Genomic DNA, 18,249 nt, shown 5'->3' on the forward strand with positions numbered 1-18,249 from the left:
ACATTCTAGTAAATTTTGAACAACAAATGCTTCGACAGTCCAGGTGGTTCGTGTGCAAGATTTCCACGAATGTAGAGCAGGCTCTTTCCAGTCATGTCTACTGGATTGTTTGGACAAGTTCTTTATTTTGCTTGTCAAATTACCAAGCACATGCCCAGACACACACACACACGCTTGCATGCATACGTGCAAACACAACCGTAAGTTGCCTCCAAGCTCCAATGAGTTCATGCAAATTACAAAAATGCAAATTCGGGTGGTAAGGCTCAGCTGTCCTGTGATGCATTTTGAGGAAAACACGACAAAACGGAAGGAAACTCAACAATAAAATCTATTTCGTTTAATCTCAACAGACAGAAAGACAGCCTAATCCCAACCCTGGCTGCCTTTCCACCCCAATGCCCAGCCTCTCCCCATTCTGCCACCCCCCTCCTGCATCCCCTGCCCTCTGGGCTAAAACCACAGGTGCAGGCAAATGCAAACCACTGGGTGGAAAATGCTCGTTGACAGCATTCTGGTGTGTTTGCGATTGGTCAGTGAACAATGAGGGAGTTTCCTGAACCACTTGTCGTGCTGATGGAACAGCTGGACACCAACACCAGACACGGATCAGGGTGGGAAGAGACCATGCGGAACAACAGGGAACTTAAAACTAAAATGAGATTCAGCGGAGCTTAAGCTCACTGTCATTTCACAAACCGATTGTGAGTTGCAAAGAAAATAAAAATCCTCAAAGAACACAAACAAACCCAAGTCAACTCAAATTTTCAAGAAATTCTCTGCATTTAAATGTTTGGATTTTACTTTACTTTTACTGCAATTCTGTGTGAAATAAACTTCTGTGTCACTTGATTGAATTTGCTGTACATTAATTCACTTTTGAGCAGAAGTGGTTTTAATTTAGCAGCTCAAAACCCACAAAGGAAGGTGGTGGCAATCACCTGTTGTTCGATATGTCTTGAATTCTGATGTGGTTGCCTGGCTACAGCAACAGCAAGAGCGTGTATTTTCCATCGGTCTGTGTGTACTAATTCAATGGCTCACTTTGCCATTGTCTGCCTCTCTTCTCTTTCGAGCACCACCACGCAGCCACACGAGTACATGCGAGCGCGATCCCACGGCCATGCGCACGCCAAACCAAACCCCGCTCATCCACATGATCATCCTGAGCAGCATTATCACAATCGAGGGAACTAGATTATCCCTGGGCTCAAAACTTCATCCTCTCTGATCCCCACTTGGGAGGGGATGAGAGTGAGCACAGGGGACCATCACCCAGATTTCCCACTCGTTAATCACGGCACATTTCGATCACCTTCGGGGACAGATGGACAACTGTTTTCAAAACATCGCCGCACAATGGGCATTATGCTGTCGAGGATACTTCTTCTAGCAGCAGCAGCAGCAGAAGCCTTGCACCGTTTGTAATCTCATAATAAACTAAGGAATGCTTATTTTCTTAAACTATATCACATACTGCTGCTGACATTTCAGTTAATATGATAGATAGATAAAATAGACTCTAGACAATTTAACAAATATTTTTAACTTTCTACAACTAATTCCCCTGATTAAAATTGTAAGCACAAGTGAATCTGGTGCTACGTAGTGTGAGTAACACGTATAGGATGATCAGCTGAGGTGCTCTCTCTTTTCTGTTGGCAAAAAACCTACACATCTGCAACACATCCGACTGTCTAACCCGCCGTGGTCTGAATATCAATGAAGTGTGCGTAAACCAGAAGAGGAGGTGCAAACACCCATAAGCACCGCACGAAGATCCATCACACTTCGTTGTTTACACTGCAAGCCTTCTAAATCTCCATAATAGATCTTTGTTGTGGTTTGAGGTGGGAGTGCGAGGTCAGCTGTTAATTGGCTGCTGGTAATTACAGATGCATCTTAAGCTTGCTGACACTGTCCACGGGGCTTTGGAGACCTGCAACCAATGCGCCATAGAGATTACAGCGATGTATAGAAAATTACTCAACTCTCATTCACGCATGCTGAAGCAGCAATTAAAAGTCTTAACCTAAACCTGGTTCTCACCCTGTCATGGAGCCACTGCAGGAATCACGTCGTTTTTTTATACATTCGAGATGAAATCATCCTGTCTTTGCCATAAATGCTCAAACTCGTCATTTCCTTCTATCCTCTGCCAGTAGGGTGTTTTTCTCCCCTCTGTGGGGCTGATTCCCAGGGAAGTGAGGCAGCGCAGGGACAATAGCAGCCACCCAATTAAAGCTGTGTTGGCCTCGCAATTCCTCAAGGTATTGCCATGTGACAGTTTAATTAACCAAGCCCCTTATCTTAATTTAGCAGGATCAAAAAGTAACAAACTGAGGTTATCGGAGAAAAACACTCCCAGTCGCTGTCCTCACATACTTGGAGAGACACACACACTCACATGCGAGCATTCTCTCTCTCAATCTCCGTCAGTTTGAGAACGCTGTAGTACAGTACCACACGTGTTACAGAGATATGAAATTTACGCAGCTAGCTTGTATTCCTAGATAAAGCTTTAATAATACTGCAAATGCTTTAAAACATATTTATCGCAGCTGTAGGGGTTAGACTAATGACAGTCTTTTTATGCCGCCGCAATGTGTGCAATTATGCCCCTGGGTGTGTGCGCACCCGACTGGGTTCAGGCTCGTCTTAACAGGGTATGCATTTAAGTTGACAGGTTTTTCTTTCGATTTTGAACTGGTGGCTCCGTCGCCGTAGGAGGCCTGGCACCATGCTACATAAGCCAATCTCCCATGGAGCCCGCCTGCTGGTCCCGCCCCTCTTCATCCATCAATCCATCCATCCATCCATCCACCCATGAGCTCCTTCTTCTCCTCATCATTTGATCACTTATCAACCGGTTGCTGTGTTTCTTCCTTCCTTCATTGCAGCTCCGCTTCTTTGATCTCGGATGTCTATGTGATTATTCAATGCATCTATTTGAGTTTATTTTTCTTGAATCCATTTAGGCCCTGCTACTATACCTCCTTTCATATATACGATTCTTCTTCTTCTTTTCTGACATCTGTGATCATCATATCCACTGTCATTGCATAGAGCACATCCTCTCTTTGTTTTAGCATTTCCTCTTCTTCAAGCACTCCATTATCTATAGCACTGCAGGCAGTGGATGAAAGGACATTACTAGTTATGGCTGAACAGAGAAGAAGTCCTGATGCCTTGGACAGGCCGGGCCCATTTATCTCTCTGGTTCCTGATGCAGTGTAACATGGGGAAACAATGCCCCAGGGCACCACAAATATTCATTCACATCAGCCTAGGAAACAGCCTGGACAATGGGGGCCTTCACTTGTATCTCACTGATTCAGTGGAAGTCGTGCTGAAATCTCTGTCTAAGTACATTTTTTCCAGGCATTTCATTTTCACATAATCAAAGCTGAGCAATTTCCCAGGTTGTAACTGCCTGCATAGAATTGATCAAACAATCTGTCACTCGATGTTTTCGTAATTAATAATGTTGCCGCATCCAATAGAGCATTACTGGGCACAATATAAGTCAAACCATTGCATTGTGTGATTTAAATCTCTGCTGATTGTGTCTGTACCACCGAATCCATACAGAAACACATTAATATAACTGCACGCTTACAGGCGCCACTTTTTGTGTTGCTACGCAGGTATTGAGTCGCACAAAATATGAAAAGAGTGCCGATCAGTTTGCTAATTCAAAGCAACTCTTGGTATTGAAAATGGCTGTAAGCAGCACAGATAGCTTACAAACACAAGACATGAATTCATTAAGCGAGCAGTGGGCAAGTGAGACGCTTCTGTTGTTATCAGAGACAAAGTTGTGTGTAAAAGAGATCTGTGCTACCCATGACTTCACCTCCCACAATATTGTTACCAGCTGACGAGAGAATTAACTCCTCTAATTGCGAGAACAGGCTACCAGTGTGAATTCGTCATACGCAACACATCGAAGTTGAAAAGCACAAGTGTTTACGAAAGAGTGTAATGGCTCTCAATCTGTCGCTGTATAATAATGTATCGTGGTGTAGGTGTTTTATTGGATATCATATTCTTAGATACGCACTTAAGGCAGAGTAAAGCATGAAATAACGCTGAGCCCTTAAAAGTGCAACGTGTGCCCAGCATGTGAAGGCATGGAGGACACTTGTTGTGGCACTACATGTTAAGTTCCACTTCGTGGCATATTCCTGCAAACAAGAACGTGTAAAATTACAATATCAACTAAACCCTAAACTGTTACATGTCAGTATCTGAAGTCTTTGGAATATTTAATTGATATCTTGGTGGATTAGTTTCTTGTGATTTGACAGAAATCCAACTCAAGAGACACAATCTACTGATGGCAGCACTGCTTTGAGTGCTACTTAAGTGACATAAATATACAAGGACAGTAAAGTGTCAACTATCAGCTGTGGTTAGTACACCTTTAGTGCACAGTTGGGTGCAGGCTGTGCAGGTGGCACACGTCAGTGGGAAATGGACTTCAACACAACATCGGATAAAAATAGGTCCGAAAAATAAAGAATAACACATAATTTAACTATCTTGTTTTATCAGTTCTGATCATGTTTTTAATTTGAATGTTTACTTACAGCCTACCTGCAGTACCGTCACAGAACACTAGGGGGTACGGCCCAAGCTTTGGGAACCAGAGGACCAAACGATTAATCAATGACTCATGAAAATACTCAGATTAATTAATACACAGTTATGAAAAATAATCACTTCTGCAGCCTGACATTTTTTCTGCCATTGATCAACAAATCACTTGTCTATAGACCATTGGAAATAACAAATGTAACCAACTAATTCTGTTCAATGTATAATTTGAAAGAGAGTGCAACAAGCAGCTCTTTGCATTTTGTTTCAACTCGGACACAGCAGCTGCTGGATATTTTTTACTTGATAAACTGCTTGGACAATCATTACATTTGAAACAAAGATAAAGATTTCAACACATGTAAATCAGTGCTCAGAGATATGAGAATGGGATAATAATAGGAGGGAAGTAAAAGAGGTTACCACGGCATATGTAAAAAAGTGTGGTTAATGTCTAGAATTACATCCCACACACACACATACACTTAAACACATATACACCCCGGCTGAGCACGGACAGGGGACAGATGGCCGCAGAGTGGCTCTGGTCCAGGAAGTGACGATGATCTGTATCATTATAATCTGCTCCGTAGTATCCTGCCTACTGCTGTGCTGGACAACATGTTTCGCCCACTGAGAGCAGATACTGGAACAGCTCTTCTGCTGCTCTGTCGCACACATACTCTTAAAGAGGTGCTGTGACAACAAACTAAGTTTTATGGTGAGCGCTCCTTGAGCTGTAGTGGTCATTTTAAAGGCCAAAACTCACTCAGGGATTTTCTTAATGCAATAAGGAAACATACACAAGGACAGTACAAATGTACAGCAACAACATGTTCGAAAACACATCCACTCAGCAAGTCAGTCTTTGATTGCTCACAGGGGTTATCTCTGTCCCTCAGTCTTTGTGTGTCTCAGAGACTCACGGACACAAACACAAGGCTGCAAAGCATTCTAAATTACTGTTCAGCCTGTTTGCTGTTTTCGGTAAAAGCTCACTTGTTACCACCCATAAGCTGGAAAAACATCCCCACTCTCTGAATCCAGCTCCATCTTAAAATATCTCAGCATCAAAAGTTATGATAACATCCTAATTGTGTGTGCTGTTATCACACATTTAACTAAGCGTTTCAATTAGAGGTTAATGCCTGAAAGAAAGAAAGAAAGAAAGAAAGAAAGAAAGAAAGAAAGAAAGAAAGAAAGAAAGAAAGAAAGAAAGAAAGAAAAAAAAAACAAAAACGTAGGCTGCACTGCCATGGGGCTCAGCCACACAATGTTAATTAATTTCATTTATAGCACAGACACCACATCTACAAGGTTGTTGTTCATGTGATTACAAAGAGAACAACTGGGAGCAGAATCATGTCTGTCATGATGATGGAGGAGATAAACACCCTGGATTTTCTCTCTCTTGCCGCTCCTGCTTTGAGCGAGCATTTCCAACGTATTCGTGTGGCAGAACAAGTTCAGCGAGGAGGGTTTTGTTCACTCTAACCAGGGTGAAAACATACACTCCAGATGATAATGTAGGTTACTAGTGTGTTTACAGCAAGCAAGTCTGTGTGCTGTCAACACGGGAATATGCAAAGTAATCAAACCGTCTGGCCTCACTTTCTGAGTTTTATTACACACAAATGAGGCGTTAATACAGACGAATTCAAATTCATCTGCAGCCGAGGCTTCGATGACAGAAACATCCCCAGCTTGACAAACGGATCTGCAGAAACAAGTGTGTTAAATACTGCGCTAAAAAAAACAAAAGATAACAGTAATATCACTGAGGTTTCACTGGACCTCACAGTGGATGAAACTTTGACAATATGGTTAGAGAGAGTGATTAACTTTAAATCTCCATGACTCTGCACTAATCCTCACACTCAGTGCGCCTACATTTTTTAATGGGCCTTGAATAACATTTCCACAGCATTTAATGGCTTTGTGTGTTTTTTCAATGTCTAATATGAGTGAGCACACACTTGGATTAATACCCTGTAATGTTCTCATTACAAAGCGGTGTGAGGAGAGAGAGGGCCGGGCTACCGTAAGCTTTTAGGGGCAGCGGCTCTTATTGGAAGGTGCTGGAGAAAAGCACCCTCCGTGGGGATCTAGCGCAGATTTTTTTTTTAAAGATGAGAAGTCCAATCATGAGAGGTTTTAATGGTACTTAGAGTGAAATAAGACATATTTTTACTCATTGCTTCCATAAACATGCCATAATTATTCACCGCGCCTGCCAGGGTGAAGGGATAATGTCAGAGATTTATGGCCCGAGTGGTAAGAGTCTGAGATATTCATCAATCCTCTCCAACGCTGTGGTGCCACAGTGCTTCAGATAGCCTTCACTGGCTGAATGAGGATCAGGGGGTGAGCCGCCATGCAGGCGGGCTGAGGTTTAGAGCTGGGAAATCACACCCCAACAGCCGGCCCAGCCCAATATCACACACACTCAGTGCAAGAGAAAGGACACGAGAATGGACATTACCCTTCATGAACCTCAATCATAACAATGGAATTTAATAAAAACTTCATGTATTAAAGAAAATAGACTAATCCCTTTAAATCTTCCATAATGAGAGAAGAAATCCTAAGACTGTGATATTTCCCCTCCCTTCACCCCACAAGATTTTAGGCTTTCCACAGGATTCCACTAGCTTAGCCGCAAATCGCCTCACTGCTGTGCGATACTGCCACATCCTCTAAGAATGGGGTGAACACACGAACTGGCACATGTGTATGGCCACACAAATACGCACACACACGTACACAAGTCTTATTTGACTTTGAGTGATGTCCAGATTGCTGATGGTTCTCATTTTCCACACCAGGAAAGTAGCCGGTGATGTTGCCATGAATCAGGCTATCAGCCCAGCCAGGGACAGACCATGGAGAGCTGAGAAGATGAGGAGCAGGAAAAGATGAAAGGCTCAGAGACAAATCCTCTCTGTCCAACGGCTCGAACAAACACTACGAAGAAACATGAGCATCTGGCTGCTGTTTTCAGATGTTTCTTGTTTTTTCTAATCTACTCCCCAAGGCCATACTTTTAGATGGATTCTTTAAGGTTTGATAGTAAAAGATGACACATACTCCACAAAGAGGTTCTAAAAACGACCCTGATTTTTTTAAAACTGATGATGAAAAGCGGCAACAAAGAGTCAGTAGGAGCTCTGCAACACATCAGGTCCAGCTCGCGTTGCTATGAGGAAGTTAACTGGAGTGACGCACGTACATGTCTCCACTGGAACGATGGGTGTAAACACACTCTGATGGACTCAATTAATCATTTCTAAACAGACAGATGTGATAGCATCACATGAAACCATGACTCCTCCATATGCTACCTGTTTAGAGTAATGTATGTAAACTAACTAATTACAATCCTCTCAAATGAAGCTCTCCTCTCAGCAGATGTCCATTAACCTGCGCAGCAATTGCTTTAACATCGTGTGAAGATTTGCACATTAACAGTGCCCTCTCTGCACCGGAGAGTACACCCTGACAAAGACTTCAAAAACATTTAGTGTGCTACCTTGCTCAGAGGGATGTTTGGATAAATAATAGGCTGAATAGAAAAGGTCTGAAAACAGTTTGTGCTGTACTGATTATGGAAGAATAAAGGTACATTTTCCACTCAAGTTTCTAAGGTTTAATCAATGTGGATTTTCAGCGATGATATGTACACTTAATAACGACTGGCAATTCTTTATGCAGCATTGCAATAAAGCCTCTTTTTCACATATACTGTATGTAACATCACATATGCTCTTGCAACTACCACCGGTAAGATGGGTCTATTAATGGTAATGAGAAATGAGAACTTTGAAGCACTTTCCACTCTCATAACTGCAGTTACACATGGACAGGTGTCTAAAAGTCAGTCTTCCTGTTTACTAGATATGAATGAGTCACGTCCTGGTGGTGCCGTGGCTCCATCCACACTTTGGATCCGATGCCCACTGGAAGTGTTTCAGAAGAAGTGCTTCTTCAACCAGCCTATCTTCCTCCAGCAGCCAGATTTTGTGTTGCTTTGTTCATTTGTTTCTGGGATTCAATTGTGCTGTGTGTGAACTCAACTGTGAGTCTCTCTCTTTCTCTGGCTTTCTCTTGCTTCGACAGAAACGTCACCTTATACACAATAATTTACCCCTCAAAAGAAACCACATGAAAATGGTTATTTTTTTAACATTTTTTTTAAAGAAAGATACAAACTCATCCATCAGACTCTGAGAAAACGTAATAACACTTTTAATTTTTGACAACTATCGCTGTTTTTCCAGATTCTTTTCAACATTTTTTGAACAATTTAAAGCTGCTGTAATCCAACAGTAATCACTGTTATAGAGTGTTGGGTCAGTAACACACGTCTCTCCTCCGCCTGCTCATGCAGTAAAACAGAAAAGAAAAATTTCTGGTATCCCTGCCCACTTTATCCAATCAGGACAGAGAATTCCATGAAAAGGCGGTCCTGTCTGCTTGTGAATACACAGAGAGCAGGATCCTCCCGTTTGCTGCTGTGTCTGGAGATTACCGCTGCAGAGGATGGGAGGGGATTGCTAACTGCAAAACGGACAGGAAGTTAGCTGAAACAACAGCAGCTTTAAACTATCTCAGTATTTTTCATTTGCTAATAATGAACTAAAATATTTTAGTAATATGGATGTAAAGTTTTGCCTTTCATAGGTATAATTTGTCAGCCATAATAAAATAACTTTTATTTCATACATGTTTAAGAGAATAGTAAATTTAACAAGCACGCATTGTTACTTGCAACCATAACTGTAATATACTGTATATTAACTGTACTGGTACTATGCTATTAAGCCTGTTTCCCACTTTAGTCAACTGTGGTTGCTTTAAATGTGCTGTACAAATAAACTTTGACATGACTCAGCTTGACTATTTGTAACAAAAATGGGATATATGCCAAACACAACCTCAGAGCGGGCATGATGGCGCTGCATTCTGAATACGAATTCAGAGGAATTCAAATTACAGATGTAATACGCATCGAGCCACCCAATGAAAACCGTGTCTGCATTTATCTGTCCATGAAATATGAATGATGTTGAATTGAATGCCCTTTTCCAACCGTCAGATAAAGGTTTATTGAAGGCCAGTGTGAGCAGGATAGAAGTTGCCATGGCTACAAGTGTGAAAAGGGCATCTGATCTGACTCCTGACCAGTCAATTAATCTTGGAATTGCAATTTTTTCTCTTATTTTTTATTTTTTTTTAATCAAAGGTTCACTCATGATTCACAGTTAATTGCTGTGAATAAAAAGGAAAAAAAGCAAGGACTGAGATTGTGGGGACTTGAAACCCTTTGGAAAAGTACAGTAATGCTTGAGTCTTAAGATTAGGACTGCCACGAGGGAAGATGGGTGAATATTTAAGATGGATTAAAGTCTGAATATTTAGTTTGTTTGGTCTCAGTGTGAAGTGGGAGAGAAAACCTATTATTCAACAAAACAACACATAACGAGCTAATTTTCTCATGTTTTTTTACAGACGAATAATTGTCACGTTGCAATGCCACGAAGAGGACTCCTGAAACCATTACATAAAATGGCATTTAAAAATATATATATATGTTTATTGTTTTGTTTCCTGTATTTAACTTAAAATTCTCATTTATAATAACAATAATAATAAATTCATCAGCCCTGCATCTAAAGGAACAAATAGTCTCTCAACATTGTTTCCAGAGGCATTATGCACATGCAAAACTTGCAGTAAGACATTCTGTGATGTTATGTCAACACGACTTCCATATTTGACACGACAGGCTACAGTAGGATAAAAGATGACAATATTGTCCTGCACCTGTTGGCTAAAACTCCAATTTAGGCAGCAGAGAAAATGAAGGATTAACTCAAAAAACTCAAGAGTTCTGTCCTGTGAAACTGGCTATTTGAATATAAAATATTTCTCAATTTAAGTTGCTTTAAGAGAGATTTATATAGTCACTTTTCAGGGGTTTTTTTTCATTAAAGCTTTTGAGAATGTGCAGAATATGAATCTACTGTGAACTCAGCTCTGTTTTTAAGATATCCTGCTACCAGGCAGCGAGATAAAATCGACATTTATAAACTGTACATCCGAGTTCAGAGGACTCACTGACAAACTCAGCGCCATAAATTACTTAACAGAGAAGATAAGCATCATATAAATACATGGAATGGTGAGTAATAATTAAACATATTGTACCGCCAACATCATCATTTATTTGTGTACAGTATATAAGTCTGTGTGTGCATGTGCCGAGGGTTTGCACATGTGAGAGCAATTGACAAAGCATGACATTTCCCTTACTTAAGCTTTTCACATGCTGAGGGATGATGTGGGGATTGGGATTTCTATCACCAAGCCACAAATAACAGGAAAAAGTCAATTTCATCGCCTTTTTACTGCACTGTCATAGGAACACATCTCATGCAGTCTCTCTACACTGTACCCCCGCTGTCCTTGTAGTATCACATCCTCCTCCCTCCTCCTCTGTGCCACTCACGCCTCCCTTTTAAAACAAGGCAGGAGGCGGCTTGATTATCACACTCCAATCGCAGCTAATTAGGATAGGTCAGCTGGTACAGTCACACAGTATCCCTGTCAAACAGTGTCCCTCCACGCTCGTCGTCCTCCTCCTCCTCCTCCATCATCCATCTCTCTCTCCATTTCCTCGGACAGCCCTATCAGTGGGTAACATCTCCCTACACCACTGCCGCCTGTCTGTTCGTGATAGTGACTATGGCAGTCATCTCCACAGAGGCGAGCAATGTGCTGCCAGCCACTCCGCCGGAGCCAGGCGAGCTCATATCAACGTCTGCTGCAGACGCGCTGGAGCATCAATTAATCGCCGTTTAAAACTGGAAAAAAATGCATTTGATATACTTAAGCTTAATTAATACATTGCTACCAATTTTGCAGGGCTAATTAATCAATTCGAGACCCGTCCCTGGTGCGAAGATGTCCAGATTATGTTGTCTAGAAGGAGAAGCGCACTGAACATCAGAGAAGGCGATGAATTACAAGCATGGAAATGGGGAGTTGTGTGTTTGTTCTACCAATGCCTATTGCCAGAGGAGAGCATAAATAGTGAAAATTGAGGGGAAATGAATAATAAAACAGGAAAGAAGTAAAAAGGCTTAAAAGGATGAAGAAATCAGAAACAAAAAGGAGAGAGACACAAATGTGTGCACACTGCAGGCTACAACCTCGTGACTATAAAGGCTAAGAACTGAAACAGGGTTGGGGATTGATTGGGACTTGAACTACATGCTTTGTGCACTTGTAGTTTTGTTTATACTGAGCCAGTGAATGAGGCCGCAGTGTCCTGGCAGGCGAGCAGAGAGAGCTACAGAGAGTAATTGGGAGGGCTATGCTTGGAGAGAAGCAGAGGACTTAAGATGGGAAGAAGGAGGGAAAGGCGAAGGGGGGTGGAGAGAGACCTATGAAGTAGATGCTAAGTGCTGAGATGTAAAGAAAATAAGCCTGCAGGAAAGCGACCCCAGGGACAGTGACCAATGACAAGCCCCCCCTCCTTCCCATCTGATAATAGACATACAGTACCTGTGGGCTTCCGTGTGTGCAGTTCATGTGTCCACGCACAGGGAGCTTCGTTTAAGCTGCAGAAAGCGATACCTGAATGCAGAGCGGCACATTACACCGTGTTTCCTCCTCAAAGCTCATGTTTCAGTTCTCTCTTTGCTAAGCCTCATTAATTAGCCAGAAAATGACTGTAATAAATTACATGAACACGAGTGGGTCTGCTTAAGACAAAGAAGCATATGGGGCCACTCTTATGCTCACCAGGCACAAGGTGACCATCTCGTGAGGCATCTCAAAGGGCAGGAGAACATGAAGTAGAAAGGCGAATGGTAGTTTGAAAAGGCAGTAGATCATATTGTTTTCTAAACTCAAAATGAGATGTAATTTAATGCTTTTCTCACTTAATAAAGATGCACTGGAACACTGCCAGTGTGATGTTCCCTATCCCTCACTCATCATCACTGTTCTTTCACAATGCCTTGGCCTCCTGCCCCTGCCCTCCCCCACAGCTCAGCTAAGCCCACATGTTATTGGCTAAACACAGCCAGCTGCAGCCAGTTAACTGTCTAATCTCACATCAATCGATTTCCCCAAACAAGGTGAGGTGGAGAAGTGGAGCGAACGTCGTGGAGCGGGGGTGCGAACACAGCGGCAGGGTGAGAGCAAATGGGAGGGCAGCGATGAGTGAGGAACAGGCAGAGGCAGGTTACAGCCTTTCACTGAGTTTTCCAGCACCACCCAGGCTTCTGTGTGTGTGTTCATGTGTACTGTCTGACAATCTCTTGTTCGAGACCGTCAAAAGGATAGTGATCGAAGGCGACACACAGAAAAGGTGGACGGACAGGCTGAGGTTGGCACTATCAGGTGGCGGCAGCAACAATGTTGTACGGGGACAGTCTTTACAGACTGACTACTGCCCAGCACACTCCTCTTAGCTCATTTTGTCACGTGTTGTGTGTGTACAAATGCGATTCTTTCAGTCCCTCACGGACAATTAAATGGGAACATTTTCAAAATGAGAAACATATGGAGCCCTTTAATTGGCCAATTTCTCTTGCCAACGTGTGTGGCTTTTTTTCATTCAAAAAACCAATGAAAGGGGAAAAAAACGCTATCTAGTAAGACATGCATATTGCAGCACAGAGTGTTGCACAAATTGTCATTGTCCTTCCGCAAGGAGTAAAACAGCCCTTCTGTTCCCAGGATTAATAGCACCATTACAGAGGATCCATGTTCAGTATACGGCTCTGTACTTCTAGATCCAGTCAGTGAGATACATAGAGGCTTGAATTTGTATTTCTGTGGGAATATCTGCTTTTCCAAGCAGGTAATGGCCCACGGTGAGGTACATGACTGGTTGAAGCTGCAGTGAGAAATGTACCATACCTCCTGTCCCATTACTTCTCTATAGGCCAATGCATAATCTTGGGTTTCTTGCCTCCCTTGACCCTGCGCTAATCATGTGAGGTGGCTGGGGTGAGGAGGACTGCAACAACTCATATCTGGGGAGTTATTGTTCTACACATGTCATGTGTAATCTGCCCGACCCACAGTGCTTAGAATAATTATTCATATTTAATCACCACACGACGAAGCTACATCGCACGCCGCTCACTAAGTCATTTTCCATGTTCCATTATCAAAGTTTCAGAGACGGGTGCTCAGGGAAGGGGGACTAAATGGAGAGGCTGAAGTAGTTGGGCTTATAAAAACATAATGGGCTTGTCTGCTTTGATAAACTGAGGACGTGTATAGAATGCACACTCGCTCACACCCTTAAATACACACATAGGGGCTCACACACCGCACACACATTAAATGAGAAAAGTGCAGAGAACAAAGTAGGGGAGAATAAAGTAGCCAAGTAGAAGTTCAGATTGTGAGCGTTCAGGCAAGTCAGGAGCTCAATCGTTAATACAAATAACTGCGGCGCAGAGAACGGATTGATAGTCAGTCGGCTCAAGTGTGTTTGGCTTGCGCAGCAGCTTTCATTCCTCATGCAGTCAAACTTGCCATTGAGGGGCTCACCTTGCTCCAAAGGTGGTGGTTTCACGCCCGTGGCCTTCAACTTGAGGGCTTCTTTGGCAGACATGTCACAGCAGGAGCCTTTGTTGGTGTCCTGGTCGCTGTCGGCCTGGTCGCTGTCACCATGGCCGCTGTCTCTCAGGCTTGCTCGCTCGGGGTCTTTGAATGTCGAACTACTAAAGAAAACAGAAAAAAAAAAAAAATAAAGAGTATTAGTACACAGTCTGTGGCAGAGAATTTCTCAGACCTTTCATTATTATTTTTAAGAGTTCAGAGACAGAAAGAAACATTGATGAGCACCCTTGAATGATTAAACAAAACAAAAAATTATTAACAGGATTTAGAGTGTAATAATATGCTTCTAAAAATATTGCAGCAGCACTACTGTCTGCTAAAGGGAAACTCTTTTGTGAGATCATATTTAATGTATTATAGAGAAAACTGTTAGTGACCACTTCTCAGCCTAATTAAATGTACATGCCCTTCTTATCTCTGCTGTGACTTGGTCAGATTCATTGTCAGATGAGCAGCTGATGGGAAACTACTGTGTTGGGACTATCGGAGAAAAGAAAACAAAGGTCTGAGATTTAGTGACAGTTATAGATCCGAACTCTTACCTTTGAACAAACTGTTGTCTGCTACCCATATAATTAGGCTCAGTGGGGAAATTGTCCGTCTGCGGAGAAGAGAGAAAGAGAGAGAAAAGTATGTAGTGGGCTCTGCAGAGTCCTGCTGTGCAACAAGATCTCCCAGTGACGTGATTAATTATGCAGAAAAAGATGAGGCAGAGGACAGAGTAGGGGCAAGTAAAACACTGTGGATATGAGCTCTATATCGTTTATGTTGGAGCATTTCATTAACCACATAAAGCAGGCTAATTAGCCATTTGGGAGTAAACCGCAGAGCTGAGCATCAAATCTGGCAGACGTAGTATAATCAATAACAAGTAGGACAATAGCCTTGATGAGCACAGAAAACTTCGCAGTAGCTGTGTTGAAGTGTCAGCTAAACATCTCGTAACCAAATTACAGCGCTATTTGTGCAGAAATTAAAATGCAATTTGCTATTTCCTTTAACAACATTTCCGAGACAAACTGTTCACTCTCTGAGCCACAACACTTTTTTTTTTCCTTTCCAGAAATTGAGAAATTGTTTGTGAGGATCTGTGTTGAACCATCTGGTGGTTATTGGATACGGGGCTATATATGATTGTACACAGGGGGCTTTGTAATATGTGGATCGATGGGAAAAAACACACATGTTAACGTAGAAAAAAGCCTGACATAAACAGTCACACAAAGAAACAGCATGGCATGTATGACAAAATACAGCAGCATAATGGAATACCGGTACAAACCCTACAAACACTCAGCACTGTATGCAGCAGTGCATTACAGACCGGATCAATCACGCTGACAGTGGAAACTACTCTGTCTTTCCGACAGTCTGGCTCTCTCTCCCTCTTGTTAATTTTACGGTATATGAGGGTTTTTAATCACGTCAATTGAGATAAAAGGTCACAAAGATCCCAGTTCCTTTCTGGCATTTACAGAAGTATCTGTCAACATTAATAATGATGAAAACAACTAAAGCGGTCAGATGTATAGAAGAACACAGGTCAGAAACTAATGTGTTTATATTTTGTTAAATTATTACAGGAATATCTCAAAGTCCCTGTTGGGTAGAGGTAGGAACAGAAACAAATGCCTTTAAGAGAAATAGCTTTCATACTGTTGTGGCTGCATTCATCACCGTAACACAAATAATCACGCTATGTAGTGCACAACTCTCTGTCTTGAATTGATAGCGGTAAAATGTCATGTTTAGTGAGTAATGTCTCCTTGTGCCAGGCTTTTTCACATGCACAGCTTGACTCACGGTCGATAGAGTATTTCAATGTCATCCGTGCTCTGCGGTGGCTCAGTATGAAAAAAGGGTGTGTGAAGGTCAGACAGGCCACCTCAGTACTTTGACCTTCCATGCTTTTGCCAACACCTTTATCTCTACCTTAACACGCCATTCCACCTCAGCCTTCGCCAAGATTAAAAGAAAACACCCACAAAATATATCAAAGGCTGGAATCTAACAACGGGCTAAGAGAAGAATGAATGTTTGAAATAGTTTGGCATTGAAATGATAACAGCCTGAGTTTTTCAAAAAGGGGAGATGGAAGTCTTTATATTGATGTGGCCCTTCTGTATTTTTATGACCAGGGACTCGTCCTTGGACATACTTTTCAATCAAGTCAGCTCTGTTGGCACTAAATCTGATCAGGATGAAAAGACGTTAGCAGGAGAAGGTTTTCCTTGATTGTTGTATGGCTGAAATTACTTTCTGCACCTGCACACAAAGAACAAATATCTAAATGATATCCTCGTGATCATAATATTTTTTTTACTGACTCACAAGACTCACATGGATCCCATTTTTTCACCCAGTGGGGTGTTTACCATTGATGAAATAAACTTGAAATGGCAAAGGTCTAGTTTTCTTGTCGCACTTAAAGTAGCATACGCTCTGCATCCCTCCACCAAATAACCCCTCTGCATGCCAATAAAAAGCACATTACGGCACTTCATAGTAACCTCTTTCCTGCCAATTAGAGTCCGGGCTGATCTTAAGCCTCCATCTCTTCCTGTCTGTCCATAGTGCCCAGCCCTTTCACTACAATGGGCCACTTTCCAATTAATGGATCGATAACAGCCAGTATGGGCAGCTTTGTACTTAGCCAGTCAGATCCCTCAATGAATACAGGATAATTTGAGGGAGGGGGGTATGATACATTCTGGCTAGATGTCCAGTAGTTTTATTATCAGACACTGGATTAAACAGTACATAAATTAATTTAGCATCACAAGAATCATTGAGTATTTTATGTTGCATGCCCGCACTCCTTGCCTTCTAATTTCATCTTGTGGGATTTCTTGAACTGAACTGAGGTGAACTGAATTGAGCTGAACTAAACTGACCGACTGCAAATTGAACTGACCCAAACTGCGGCATTTGTGTATTTGGCCTTTAAGGTCTCAAATCTGACTTGCTTATTGACCTAAAATATGAGTCTTTGACCTTGAAGGTTCAGAGAAGCACTGAACCCATTCAACACACAATGAATCCCAGCAGCTGTGGGTCAGTGCACTTTGTGTAGATATCGACAGAGAATATTTTCTTTGGTAGTGTGGATGAGAATTCCAAAGGCATGTTGTTGAATTGCACCGGATGATGTGTTATATCTAGTCCATGCAGCAAGGCCACAAAGGTCAGAGGGATACTGAGTACAGTGTGGCTGAGTAAGTGTAAAAAGCTGCAGTCTATTCTGTATTCCCATTGAGACCCTAAGACTGACCGAGCAGACAGCAGGCCGATTGAGACAAATGGGACGAGCATATTGGAGTGCTATTCTACTATCAGGCCTTGTTGGTGCATTTTGGGGCTATGTTTGTGTGTATCTACCTGTGTGTGTGTGTGTGTGTGTGTGTGTGTGTGTGTGTGTGTGTGTGTGTGTGTGTGTGTGTGTGTGTGTGTGTGTTTGATATCTTAGGTAGCGGTGGCGAAAGAGGACAAATTGCAGCTTCTCTTTCACACATCATTGGACAGCTCTCTTTTATTCACAGGAACAAGAGTACACCCCCTTCCTCTACCTACCCTTCGAGGCATGATACATGCATTTGTCCTTTACTGTCTCCCAAAAACACACATACTCACTCTAGTGCAAGTGCATGTGTTTGCTTGGTGTCAGAAGGTGTGAGCACTTCCAGATCCACCGTAACCTTGTCAGTGAGCCAAAAGGATCTGGACTGCAGTTTTTAATTTGATAAACTATGTCTTTGTTGTGGGACGTTACCACCAGGGGAGCTCTATTTGATTCCTCTTGGAAAACTGTCAGAGTGGCTCAGCAACAGCCAAATGGGAAGAGTGGGTAAAGGATAAAATGGAGAGGAAATGAGCTTAGAGGAGAGACAACCCATCGCTGGAGGGGAGTGCAGCAGAAGCAGGAAATAAAAGACTGAAAACAGAAAAAGGAAAGCGAAACGGCAGAGTGAGAGGATGATAAAGGAAGTATGGAAAAATAGGCGGAGA

The 18,249-nt window shown here is 42.3% G+C and overlaps 1 protein-coding gene across 1 annotated transcript in view; it reads right to left on the reverse strand.

Moving 5' to 3' along the window:
• pcdh17 (protocadherin 17) overlaps positions 1–18,249 on the reverse strand; it is a 53,032-nt gene that overhangs the window by 16,467 nt on the left and 18,316 nt on the right. Inside the window, exons 2-3 of the mRNA XM_073464752.1 lie at positions 14,787–14,845; positions 14,173–14,345 (exon numbers count right to left, since the gene is read on the reverse strand). Coding sequence (XP_073320853.1) covers positions 14,173–14,345; positions 14,787–14,845 — 232 coding nt within the window. The remainder of the gene's footprint in view (positions 1–14,172; positions 14,346–14,786; positions 14,846–18,249) is intronic.

This window comes from Pagrus major, chromosome 4, assembly GCF_040436345.1.
Source record: "Pagrus major chromosome 4, Pma_NU_1.0".
NCBI lineage: Eukaryota > Metazoa > Chordata > Actinopteri > Spariformes > Sparidae > Pagrus > Pagrus major.